The sequence below is a fragment of the Heterodontus francisci genome, chromosome 45 (assembly GCF_036365525.1).
Source record: "Heterodontus francisci isolate sHetFra1 chromosome 45, sHetFra1.hap1, whole genome shotgun sequence".
In the NCBI taxonomy this organism is placed as follows: Eukaryota; Metazoa; Chordata; class Chondrichthyes; order Heterodontiformes; family Heterodontidae; genus Heterodontus; species Heterodontus francisci.
The window spans coordinates 15,299,147-15,312,146 of record NC_090415.1 but is presented as its reverse complement, the minus strand read 5'-3'; the positions used below and the strand labels follow the sequence as shown (position 1 = coordinate 15,312,146).

The window sequence follows — 13,000 nt, the reverse complement described above, 5'->3', positions numbered from 1 at the left end:
GCAATGAAAAGTTTGGAGCAGAGCTTGTTTGTTTGGAGAAATCATTCTCCTTCGTCAATTCTGTAAAGCTATGCATCTGGGAGGGAGATAAATCTATAACTTCAATGGTTATCATAAGAAATAGCAATTTCATGGCCCAATTGTAATGCCACGTCTCCGGAGATTCTCTGTGTTGTATTATTTACGCCAATACACGTTTGCAGATCTGTAGTAATTAAAATTAATTAAAATGTGTGTATTTTGTCAATTATGGAAAGAAGCTGAACCAGCACTCAATATTTACTTTATAACGTGCTAACATATATACCTCTTCCTATGTTATCCAGACGATTCCTCACGCATTCCACAGCAGCTGGGGTAAGCAAGTAACATCTTTATAATAGGAAGTAGTAACTGCATCCACGGATATATTGAAGGGGCGAAATAAACTGTTGGATGGCAATATAAATCTCGCTTTAGTGCTGGTATCCCATCTATTCCTTTCGAATTGATCTGAATATCAGGCATAGCAAATAAAATGAAATATCAATATGCTAGACGGTTGTATGTCATTGGTTTGGTCTCAGATGGGGTATTGCCGATAGTTCTGGGTACCACACTTCAGGAAAGGTACAATGGCTTTAGAAAGTGTTCAGAGTGGGTTTGCCAGCATCGTACCAGGAATGAATGAGTTCACTTATTAGCAGAGATTTGAATAGAAAAGTTTAAGAAGAGGCCTAATATCAGTGCTCAAGATAATGCCATATTTTGACCGATTAAATAGAGAATAACTGTTCCCTTGGCAAGTGGGTCAATAATGGAAACCATGAGGTTAATTTTTTTGTTAATAAAAGATACAACAGAGAGATGCTGAGAATTATTTTTTCACCCAGAGAGACGGAGGGACATGTGACTTTCAACTTGAAATTTGGTGGAGGCTGATGATAGTAGTAAACGTAAAAGGGAATTGACCAGGCTTTTGTGACTGACGAACCTACAGGTTTGTTATGTAATGTAGACATGCCGAGCACTATTGTTCTTTCCAAGGCTTCTAACTACTGTAAACTTGCAGCTGAAAGTTTCTATGATTCTATAGAATTTCGTTGAAGTAGTATTTGAGAGTTTTCTGCATTATTTTTGTGTAAAGTGGAGCGACTGGAAATAGATCTCCAAGTTCGATAGAAGAAACATCTGCAATCAATTTCGGGCATGCAGATGTAGGATCAGCCCAAAATAACGGTAAGCGAGAAGTAATCAAAGCGAAGAAACGTCATAGAATGCTCGGCTGATATCCTCCCGGAATTTCAGTGGAGGCTCAGTGAAAACTTGAGAAAAACGCTTACTTCTGAATGGCTTGCCTCAATTTTCCACCGACGTTATGGGAGAGACGTTGGGATATGGCTCACGGAAATTTGATTTATTTATCTGCGTGCATTGAGCATTCACTCGGGTTGTTCCGATTTCTGTTTTTAATGGCAGGATGTTAAGCATTATTTGGGTGGTGCGCATGAAGGAAAATATTTTGAACATGTTTGCACACTGCAGTAGTATCATGTAAAGACATTATGATGTTTTATTATATAAAGAATGCACGTGTGGCAACAGTAGACTTTTGTTCTGCATTCTTTGTAGGTGATGCTTCATTCTCCAATATCAAGGCAAAAAGCTACCACTTATGGTTTTTCTATTTTGCAAGTTTTATTCATTTCCACTTCCTTACACTCTTCCTTTTCTGAACCTTGTGTTTCATTCATGGTCAGGATTGAATGGGCGGTGTAGGTCAGCTGGGTATTCTTCCAACAGTGTTAATCAAAAACTCTGACAATCAGTGATCACGCCTAATGCCTTGAGTTCTTAATGGATTTGTTATTTGTCTCCACCCCACCATTACATATATACTTTTCACGACGCTGGATGTGGACCACTGACCAATAGCTGTGCATTTAACCTGTTGAGAATGAGCTCTTAACCAAACCAGCCATATAATTATTGTGCAATAAAGGGAAGATCAGAGGCTGGGAATTCTGTGACGTTTAAATCACCTATTGACTCCACAAAATCTGTCCAACATGTACAAGGCACAATTCAGCAGGTTTTCTTTGATTCAATCGGGGAATGTGGGCGTCGCTAGCTATGCCAGCATTTATTGCCCGTCCCTAATTGAGCTTAATAAGGTGCTGGTGAGCTGCCTTCATGAGCTCCTGCAGTTCATGTGCTGTGGCTTCACCAGCAGTGCTGTTAGGTAGGGAGTTCCAGGATTTTGATCCAGCGACAGTGAAAGAATGGTGATGTAGTTCCATACCAGGGTCGTTTGTGTCTTGGAGGGGAATTTGCAGGTGGTGGTGTTCACATGCATCTGCTGCCCTTATTGTGGTAGAGGTCATGGGTTAGGAAGGTCCTATCTTAGGAACCTTGATGAGTTTCTGCAGTGCATCTTCGATACAGTATACATTGCTGCCACTGTGTGACAGTGGTGGAGGGAGTGAGTGTTGAAGGCGGTGGACGGGGTGCCAATCAAGCACACTGCTTTGCCCTGGACGGTGACGCGCTTCTTGAGTGGTGTTGGAGCTTCACCCATCCAGGCAAGCATTCCATCACACTCCTGATTTGTGCTTTGTAGATAATGCACAAGTTTTGAGGAAATAGCGGGTGAAATATTCTCCGCAGATTTCCCAGTCTCTGACGTATGTCGCTGGTCCAATACAGTTTCTGGTACATGATGATTCCCACAATGTTGATTACCGGGCATTCCACGATTGTAATTCTACTGAACGTCAACGGGAGATGGTAAGATTCTCTCTCATCTGATATGGTCATTGTCTGGCAGTGTGTGCCGCGAATGTTACTTTCAACTTCTTGAGCCCAAGCCTGGATGTTGTCCAGGCCTTGCTGCATCTACACACGGGCTGCTTCAGTATCTGAGGAGTCGTGAAATCTGCTGAACATTGTTCAATCATCAGCAAATATCCTCAGTTCTGACCTTATAATGGAAGGAAGGTCATTGATGAAACCGCTGAAAATGGCTGGGCGTAGGACACTAACTTGAGGAACTCCTGCAATTATGTCCTGGGACTGAAATGATTGACCTCCAACAGCTATAACCATCTTATTTTGTGCTAGGTATGATTCCAACCAATGTAGGGTTATACCCTTCCTTTTGATTCTCATATACTCCAGTTTTGCTCTGATTCTTTGATGCCATATCCGATCAAATGCTGCCTTGCTGTCAGTTCAGTTATTCTCGCCTCACTTTTGGAGTGCAGTTCTTGTGTCCATGTTTGGACTAAGGCTGTAATGAGGTCAGGAGCTGAGTGGCCCGGGCAGAATCCAAACTGAGCGTCAGTAAGCAGGTTATTACTGAGCAAGTACCGATTGATAGCACTGTCGACGACACCTTCCAACATTTTTGCTGATGAACGGGAGTAGACTGATCAGGTGATAATCAGCTGTCTTGGAGTTGTCCTGATTTTGATGCACAGGACATACATGGGCAAATTTCCACTTTGCCATGTAGATGTCAGTTTTGTAGCTGCACTGGAGCAGCTTGCCTAGGGGTGTGGCTTGTTCTGGAGCACAGGCCTTAAGTACTATTGCCAGAATGTTATCAGTGCCCATCGACTTCGAGGCATAGACTTGAGCGCCTCATGGATACAAGCTTGTGTTGCCAGATGTGCTTGAAATATGTCCCATTTAGCACGGTGGTAGTGCCAGGTAACTCGATGTTGGGAGCCCACGATGTGTAAACGGGACTTCGTCTCCACAAAGACTGTGCATTGTCAGTCCTACCAATGCTGTAATAGACAGATGCATCTGCGACAGCTAGGTTGATGACGAAGAGGTCAAATAGGTTTTACCCTCTTTTTTGTTCCTCAACTCCTGTCGCAGACTCGGTCTAGCAGCTGTGTCCTTTAGGACTCGTCCAGCTCGATCAATCATGGTGCTACCGAGCCACTCTTGATGATGGACATTGAAATCCATCGCCCAGAGTGCATTTTGGGTCCCGGTTACCCTCAGTGCTTCTTCCAGTTTGTGTTCAATATTTGAGAAGCACTGATTCATCAGCCGGGGCAGTGGCGAGGAAGGGGGCAGGGGTGGCAGTTTGTAATCAGCAGGAGGTTTCCTGCACCATGTTTGGCCTAATACTATGTGACTTCATGGGGTCCAGAGTCAATGTAGAGAACTCCCAGGACAACTCCGTTCCGAATGTATATCACTGCATCGCCACCTCTGGTGGGTCTGTCCTGCGGTTGGGATAGGGCATATCCAGGGATGATGATGGTGGTGTCTGGGATGTTGTCTGCAAGTGAGTATGTCTGTGTCAGATTGTTGCTTGACTAGTTTATGGACAGCTTTCCCAATTTTGGCACAAGTGTCCTGATGCTAGTAAGGAGGACTTTGCAGGGTCGACAGGGCTGGGTTTTCTGTTGTTCCGGTGCCTAGACTGATGCTGATTGGTCAGTTTAGTTTCATTCCTCTCTGTACAAGTTGCAGCTGTTCGGTGCAATGAGGTGTGCTGGAATACTCTAAGTGCAGCTCCAACAACGCACAAGTAGCTCAACATCATCCAGGACAAAGCAGCCCACGTGATAGGCACCCAAACCACCACATTAAACATTCACTCCCTTTATCACCGATGCACAGTTGCAACAGTTTCTGCCAGATACAAGATGCACTGACACAACCCGCCAAGCCGCTTTGAAAGCAGAACAAGAACATTTGAACCATGGAAACACCAGAACCTGAATGTTTCCCACTTAGGTACGCAGCATCCTGACTTGGAACTGAAGAGCTTGTCTTTTGCTGTTGCTGAGTAAAAGCAAAAACACCTGGAACTCCCTTCCTAGCAGCACTGTGGGTGCACCTTTGCCAAATGTACTGCAGCAGCTCAAGAAAGCGGCTCATCACCATCTTCTCAAGATTAATTAGGGATAGATATAAAATGCTGGCATTTCCAGCGATGCTTAATCCATGAAAAGCATTTTTAAAATGCGCTGTTCAGCGTCATTCCATTTAATATCAAACACCTCGACACAGGAAGTCCTGGCCCTCATTGGCCAAGATGCAGCCGGTTTGTGCCTCTTGGTATGGAACTGTGGAGATCTCGCATTAATTAATCTCATTGGTTGCTTCATTTTAAATACAGTAAAGACAGGAATAAATTTCCACCTATCATGAATGGTAAATACGTCTGGTATCAAAATGCTACCTTGTGTAACCCTGTCGTTAAAGCCAATTTTCTACTTTTTCTTACAGCTTCTGTATCTGATCAGGCAACCTACTGTTCAGTGCTTGGCACGGAACCCACAACAGGTAAGCAACCATTGCATGCCTTAGCCGAAGGGATTTGTATATCTTATCGGGATTGTTAACTACTGTGAACGTAGCGGTTATCTTGGTGCTGTGGGAAATTATCTGGGAAAGATCTTACTCGATTGTTGCATTGCAGTACCTACAGCACAGACCCCCTATTTTCAAAAGGCAAAAACAAAAACAAACGCTGTTGTAGCTTTGTAAGTTCCATCTTTTGGGCCGAGTATACTAAGAGTCTACAGACACAATTCCCATTTCTGAATTTTAAGCATCCTCTCTGTGGATCATTGATATTAGCCTGAATGAGAACTATGGAGTAAACGTCATCGATCTATGCAGTTGAAGTCAAATAATTTGCACATATGGTGAACATTGCTCATTGTTAGACATAGCAATCAAAGCTGCCTGTGATCTGGATGAATACAGTCACGTCGCAAACATGTTGTTTGAAACACATGTTTTTTTTCTTGGCACATTCTTTAAATAAGTCCGAAACCACGCTACTTATATCTAAATTTAACTATCAGAACAGTTTTCATACTCAACATTGCTATAATTGATTGGAAGGGGGGAAACATATGATCTTGCGTGTGAGATACACATTTCACGACTTCCAAACGCACCTCACTGTTAATTACATGTGAAGTGCAATAATTGTTCCAATGTAAACACAGGCATCTATGGGGTATTTTTAACTATGAACATGATTGTAGATTGGGCACTTTTGAATAGCGAGTACAGTATATCCCCTGTTCTAATCTGTTTTACTCAACTGCAGTCAATAGAATTGATATTAGTCCAAGTAGGTAATGGGTGGCTGACATCGCACGTTTTGCTCAACCACCCAGATTTCTTGCCTTCAGGGTCAGCTGCTGTGAATAACAATATATCATCCCGAAGATACTGATGTGAATTACATGCCTCAATCATGGGCACCATATCCAAGTTATGGATACCAGTGTTATTGAGACAGTTCGGTATTGCTATCTATTAATTTATGTCACTCATACTGGCTTTTTGTTTATCTGCCTGTCTGTCTATCTGTTTATCTCCCCAGTTGACTGTCTGTCTAGCTGTCTATATATCCATCTATCTATTGATATATGCATGCATGCATCGATCTCTCTCTACCATTCTCCCGACATCTCCATTTTTACTTATCTGATATCTATCATCTTCATTTTCATCCATATTAATACGGGTGTTTTTTTTAAATTATTTTTACTTCAATTTAACAGATACCAAAACGACAGTCAATGTAGTTTATTCGGTGGTGACCGTCAGAAATCCAACAGACAATGGTAAATTATATAATTTATTTGACAGTTTTCAATACGATTATTTCAGTTCCAAGATTTTAATTTAACTATTCATTTGGAAATGTGACTGGCTAAGACCGTATTAGTCAACTCAAGATAACATGGTTAATATAAAACTGCTTTGGTAACAATAAAATCACTGTTAAGTTATAAAGGGTGACGAGATGAGTACTCAGTAACTTCGGGCTAATGAATATAAAACATCGCGGAGTGTAAAACAGGAATCCAACCGGCTCTCAAACACATTCAACTCTGCAGGAAATGTGGAAATGTGCGGCAAAAATGAAATTCGAAAAGCAATGGGCATTTATATAACGCCATTAATGTAGAGCTCAAGGCGAATCGCAGAGGGATATGTTGGAGTGTTGGTATTATAACTGTCATTTCACCTACAGAACCGTTAATCATTATGATAGAGGCAATGGGACATTATGTTTAAGATTAGTTGTTCGAAAAACTGAATCGTTATACTAGTGCAGAATAAAAGATGTTAATGTGGATCTAACACAGTTTTTCAAATCTATGTAATGTGTGATCCAGCAGTAGCAACAGGATCAGGATATTTCGAGTGTTTCACAAATTGGGCATAAGCAAATGGATTTCCACTAGAGCGTTATACACCCATAATTGGCTAATTCATCCTGGCAGAAACAGGAGTTGGTTTAGCAGAACGTCACTTTTACATCGCGTCCAAGTTTACTCTCAATCAACTTCAATGGAGAATAAAATTCAATGTGTGCAAAACCGATAAATGCCAGGGCAATTTAGATTACGATTAACCCTGAGCAGTTTTGATAAATTTAAGTTTGTTGGTCAACATACCCAGATTGTCAACTTTACAATGCGTCTGCTTTATTGACAGGTAACTGTGGTGATGTCTCAGGGGAGAAACCAGTAAGTTATAATTCGAGGCAAAAGACTGTTGATGCATACTACAGACATTGCTCGTAAACTTGTAACTGGCCGCGACATAGTAAAAAATTGGTCGTCAGTTTTAGTAATGGGACAAATCAAAAGTATCCCATTTTCGAAAAATAATTTGTATGGTGTATAAAATGAGCAGAACATTTGCTATCACCCGTTATGGTCCCACGACCCATGAACGCAGTCTAATATTCTCTATCATTGGAGAACATATTCAGCTTGCTTTTTTGGACACAAAATGAGCGTTGCGGATCTTACACATATAATAGAAGTGGCCCAGTTTTCATTTGCTTTGATGTGAAGTAAAATTACAGACTGATGGTTTTGGCCAACGCCAGTTTTAAGCCCAAACTGCAATTAAGAAAGCACGGCATGATTCGGCCATCATATGACAAATTCTGGTTGCTCATGCTAACTCAGCCAGACAATAATAATTTCATACATGTCCATTATTGTAAAGATTCCGGTACCATTTGTCTATAGAGCAGTAATGACTGTTGTAGTTTTATCACCCCGCGGGAATTTTGGAATAAGTGTTTGCTAAAATTCCGTCAACGGAGACGTCATTCATTTTTTTCATTCGGCAATTGGATGTAAACGCCGCTGGGAAGGCCAACATTAATTGTCCATTCGGAACTACTCATGAGTAGTTGGTGGTGAGCCACCTTCTTGAAGCACTTCAGCCCATGTGGTGTAAGTATACGCATAGTGCAGTTAGGTGGGGAGTTTCAGGAATTTAAATCAGCAACGGTGAATGAACTGCGATGTGTTGTTCGGAGGGGATTGTGCAGGTACCGGTGTTTTCATGGGCTGTTGCCCTTGTCCTTCCAGGTTGTAGAGGTTTGGCAACTGCTGTCGAAAGAAGGCCTTGGTGCGTTCCAACATCGCGTCTTGAACACACTGAAGCCATGGTGTGCTAGTTACCTTCTATTTTATTTAGAATTTCTTTAACTATGAGAAAAACACAGAGATTAATCATAAATGGACTACTGTAAGCCCAGCCTGTTGCTTGTGGGTAAAAGTGATCAGTGTAAATCGTATAAAATTGAATTGTCAACCCTTCATCCACCTCTCCAGACTCTCCTGTCCAGTGTTTTCACTATTAATTAGCTCTCGTTACTTTAACGCCGCTGCCCAATACCGATTTCTCCCCTACCTTCTTTAATTCCAGGATAGCAAGGATGTTCCCAACGATGATTGCGTCATGTATGCCACACTTAAGCACGGGATGGCTGAAGATAGCTTGGAAATGGAGCAAGACAATGTCTACGAAAACTTTCCACGGAAATAACACAGAAGCAGTAGGAAAAAAATGTTTAATTTCAGCCGCTGATCAGTTCAGTTAAGTCGAGTTTCATGTGAAAAGATAAAGTCCGATTCGACGATGGACACTCTCTTTCGGAAGCTGGCAGAATATTTCTGACTCAATAATTCTCTGTTGGATAATCCATTCCGGTGTCATGTTGTCTGAATATTCATTCTAGACATCGGACAATATTTATTGGCAATGCTTTACTTAAGTCAATATTACAACCAGTTATCAATTTGTTAAGGCGTCATGTCATTACAGAGAATTGCACCCAGAAAAAAAAAATCTCTGATGCGAACTTTCAGAGCCGGAATGTCCCAGCTTTCCACGTGGAAGTCGTGAACACTGATTGGCTGATTAGAGCAACAATGGTGATGCTTGTCTAATTAAAAAAAAAAGCCCTTCTGCTGAATCACATAATCATGCGACTAACCCGTCTGACCATTGTTCTCTACTATGGGAAGAACAATGAAATACTTCGAGCATTCTGTTTCAAGCCAGCGGATTCAACCACATCTTCGAATGGGACTATTGTGACTGGCATGTAATATGAATCTTCTTAGGTATGAAAGACTGAAGTAGATGAGTTGGAAGGACTAGAGACAAATGAGCGGAGTTCGATATTGTTGGAGAGACCAGAGGAAGAGAAGTATCAATGGTTGAAAAGGGTGCAGGATTGCAAATATATGGAAAAAAAACATAATGTAGAGATAGAGAGATTGAGATTTTGAACAAAGGCGTCAAGTGTGATACATTTATCATCTATCATGCGTGACTTGCCTCACCGAAAGTAATTGAAAGGGAGTGTTTTCTGTTCGAAGCTGTGGTAGATGAGAATGCTTCCATAGTTATTCCAGGCGCAGTAACTGATTTTCAGTTATTCTAGAGCGCTACGAGTAATTTGCTCATACGTTGGGTCCAAACACAAATATTACATGGGTGACAACATCAGGTTGGCTGCGCTAATGATTTGCGAAGCGATTGAGGTAGGAGGATACTTTATAGTTGCTCACAGACTGTGGTGGCGTTATTCATTTCAGCCACAATTATGAAGCTCATCTTCTTAAACAGTAATTGGCATTAATACTGCAGGACTTGTCATCAGTAGAGTATAACGGACATGTCTGACGGCCATTTCCCACCACGGAACGAGCAATGCCATTCTTAGCACTTTCTGCTTCGTAAGAGCAGCGCACCAGCTTCCCCACAGACTGTGGCAGGCAGTATTAATGTTGGACACGTCGTATTTTTGGTGAATTGTAGGAAGAATGGACAGAGCGGTATTTTGTAATAGAATGTTGAGGACACCTGATGATTTACTACCAGACTGTAGCTTTTACGGATAAGCAATTTACCTTGCTATTAGTTTTAGTTTTAGAGATACAGCACTGAAACAGGCCCTTCGGTCCACCGAGTCTGTGCCGACCATCAACCACCCATTTACACTAGTCCTACACTAATGCCATATTCCGACCACATCCCCAACTGTCCCCACCTATACCAGGGGCAATATATAATGGTCAATTTACAATGGCCAATTTACCTATCAACCTGCAAGTCTTTGGCATGTGGGAGGAAACCGGAGCACCCGGTGGAAACCCATGCAGACACAGGGAGAACTTGCAAACTCCACACAGGCAGAACCCAGAATTGAACCCCGGTCGCTGGAGCTGTGAGGCTGCGGTATTAACCACTGCGCCACCCTACTGTTTAAAAGAGTTAAAGGGAAATGGTAACACCTTTATAATTTGATTAGAAATATAACTTGTTATCTTGAATAATGCAAATGGGTAAACATTACTATTGCGAGTGTCGTCAGCTAACGGACATTCAATTAATGCTGCAGACAGGAGATAATGTATTGATTTATAGTTATAATGTTCATCGACATGATTTGTCGAAATATAAGCACGCTGATCCAATGAATTATTTCCCGGAAGGACGAGGATGTTTGTTTACCCAGCTTACAAAGGCACAGACATAGGTTGTATAATTTGAATACTAGCAACGCACAAAGTTGATGATTGCATGAGAGAAGGAAAACAGAAACAGGCGACAGGAAGGCACAATATTGCCATTTTCCTGAAAAATAAGAAGTGACTTGAGGAAGATTGACTGGCAGTGCAGTAAGTTTACCAAAAATGATTATTGTCACTTTTGAAGATGCATAAGTGAAAGGTGATGCTCAGCACAATTGTGACTCTGGGACAAAACTATTATTTAATCTAAAAAAAAACAGTCTTTGCAGGGGATGCCAATTTATTATATGTATGGAGCGGCTGGAATTGTCATTGACACAAAATTCAGCGTAGATTTGTACTGTAAAGCATAGAATGAAAGGCATCGTTGTTGACTTTGAGAGAAATGGATAATTGCAAGGATTGAGTGATGACTCAGAAAAGGTTAATCTCACAGACAGTAAAGCAGACTGACTCCATGAAGGTATTAATTGTGGCTAGCAGTGGTCTGACGGATATACACTATCGACAAATCGATCACTTTACATAATTGTCTCCTTCCCATCTCCAATCTGTATTTGCTGTAACTTCTCGCTGGCAAACTATCAGAAAGCGAAGCTGTACTGACTAGGTTTTTGGATTTAAAGCGGGTCGGTTGCTAACAGAAAGAACAGAGGTTTTGCAGATTTACATGCACAAAGTTTCCACCAGAATTTCCAGCCAGCGAGAATCCACTGGGGGAAATGAAAACAGTCTAAATCACGGCATTGCTTTATTCATAGATTATGTGGGCAGGACATTTCCATCTTGAAGAAGTCATGCATTCTGAAAATCAGCGAGTGACTAAGAGAGGTGCAGTGAGGAAGTGAGAAAGTGAGTGACAGTGAAAGGGCAACAGAAAGCATAGCTTGTTCTTTGCATACAAGTTGCCGAGGTAATATTGTGTTGGCTGACAGATGTACGTCAAATGTGCACCACTGGGGATTACTAGGCCATACGATTCGGGATAATCATGCTTGTGTAACACTGAGCTTATATTGTTGCTTTGCAATTGGCCTATACCTGACGGAGTGGCAACATCGTTAACCCACTCACATTCAAGGAAACCCATTTATGTGTTTGTAATTAGGGAGATTTATAATTAATGACCGGCCATCTGGTGTAGAGGGAGTGCCTGTACTTAGCAAATGTGTGTCTTACCACCTTCACTTTGACATTGCTGTTCAGAGTTCTCTCAACCATGGGAAATTTTATGATATACAATAAATACATTGTAGCGTTAAGTAAACAGATTAACTTGCTTAGCTTGTTCTAGTCTATATTTCGATTTCCAGCTCAGAGTAATGCAAAGTGCGACAAGTAATTAAATGTTCATGGTGTCGATTAAAATGAGTACATTTTTCAACGTTATTGAAAAGGGAAGATTTTTGGTTCTGATATTTCTGTTGTGTTAATTGCACGCCATGTTCCTCTTATGCATTTTGATACGAATATTTCAATAAATAATGAAATGTTGTGGTAAATTCAGAAGTTTGACTCTACATTTTTCATACAATCAAAGCTGATTGGCACCGTTGCAGATAGTGTATGCCGTTATATAAGTTATAGTTTGCATACATATAAGTCCCAGTATTTCAGGTAACAATGACAGTCATGTACCATCAAACACGATGGGTTCTAACCACCGAGATCCACAGAAATTGCTTGGCGCAGTGGTTAGCACCACAGCCTCCCAACTCCAACGACCTGGTTCAGTTCTGGGTACTGCTTGTGCGGAGTTTGCAAATTCTCCCTGTGACCCCGTGGATTGCCACCGGGTGCTCCGGTTTCCTCCCACAGCCAAAGACTTGATAAATAAATTAGCCATTGTAAATTGCCCACAGTGTAGGTAGGTGGTAGGAGAATGGTGGGGTTGTAAGAGGGAATGTGGGATTAATGTAGGATTAGTATAAATGGCTGGTTGTTGGTCGGCACAGACTCTGTGGGCCGAAGGGCCTGTTTCAGTGCTGTACGTCTAAATAAATAAATCGTAATATCACATCAGAATCCATAGGCTTATTTAGTTACGAATAACGAAAGTCGGCACCAGTATAACAGTGTATGTACGTAGCATAAGTCTCTAGCAGTAGGATGATATTATATTAATTGCAGAATGTAGGATGTTGACTGTGTAGGTTCTAATGACTGTATGGTAGTGCAGA

At 41.5% G+C, this 13,000-nt stretch overlaps 1 protein-coding gene across 1 annotated transcript in view; it reads left to right on the top strand.

Moving 5' to 3' along the window:
- LOC137356424 (Fc receptor-like protein 5) overlaps positions 1-12,322 on the top strand; it is a 36,491-nt gene extending 24,169 nt beyond the window's left edge. The window contains exons 10-15 of the mRNA XM_068022315.1: positions 327-357; positions 1,127-1,218; positions 5,233-5,289; positions 6,528-6,590; positions 7,471-7,502; positions 8,704-12,322. Of these exons, the coding sequence (XP_067878416.1) occupies positions 327-357; positions 1,127-1,218; positions 5,233-5,289; positions 6,528-6,590; positions 7,471-7,502; positions 8,704-8,823 (395 nt within the window). The 3' untranslated portion in view covers positions 8,824-12,322. The remainder of the gene's footprint in view (positions 1-326; positions 358-1,126; positions 1,219-5,232; positions 5,290-6,527; positions 6,591-7,470; positions 7,503-8,703) is intronic.
- Positions 12,323-13,000: the final 678 nt, after the last annotated feature.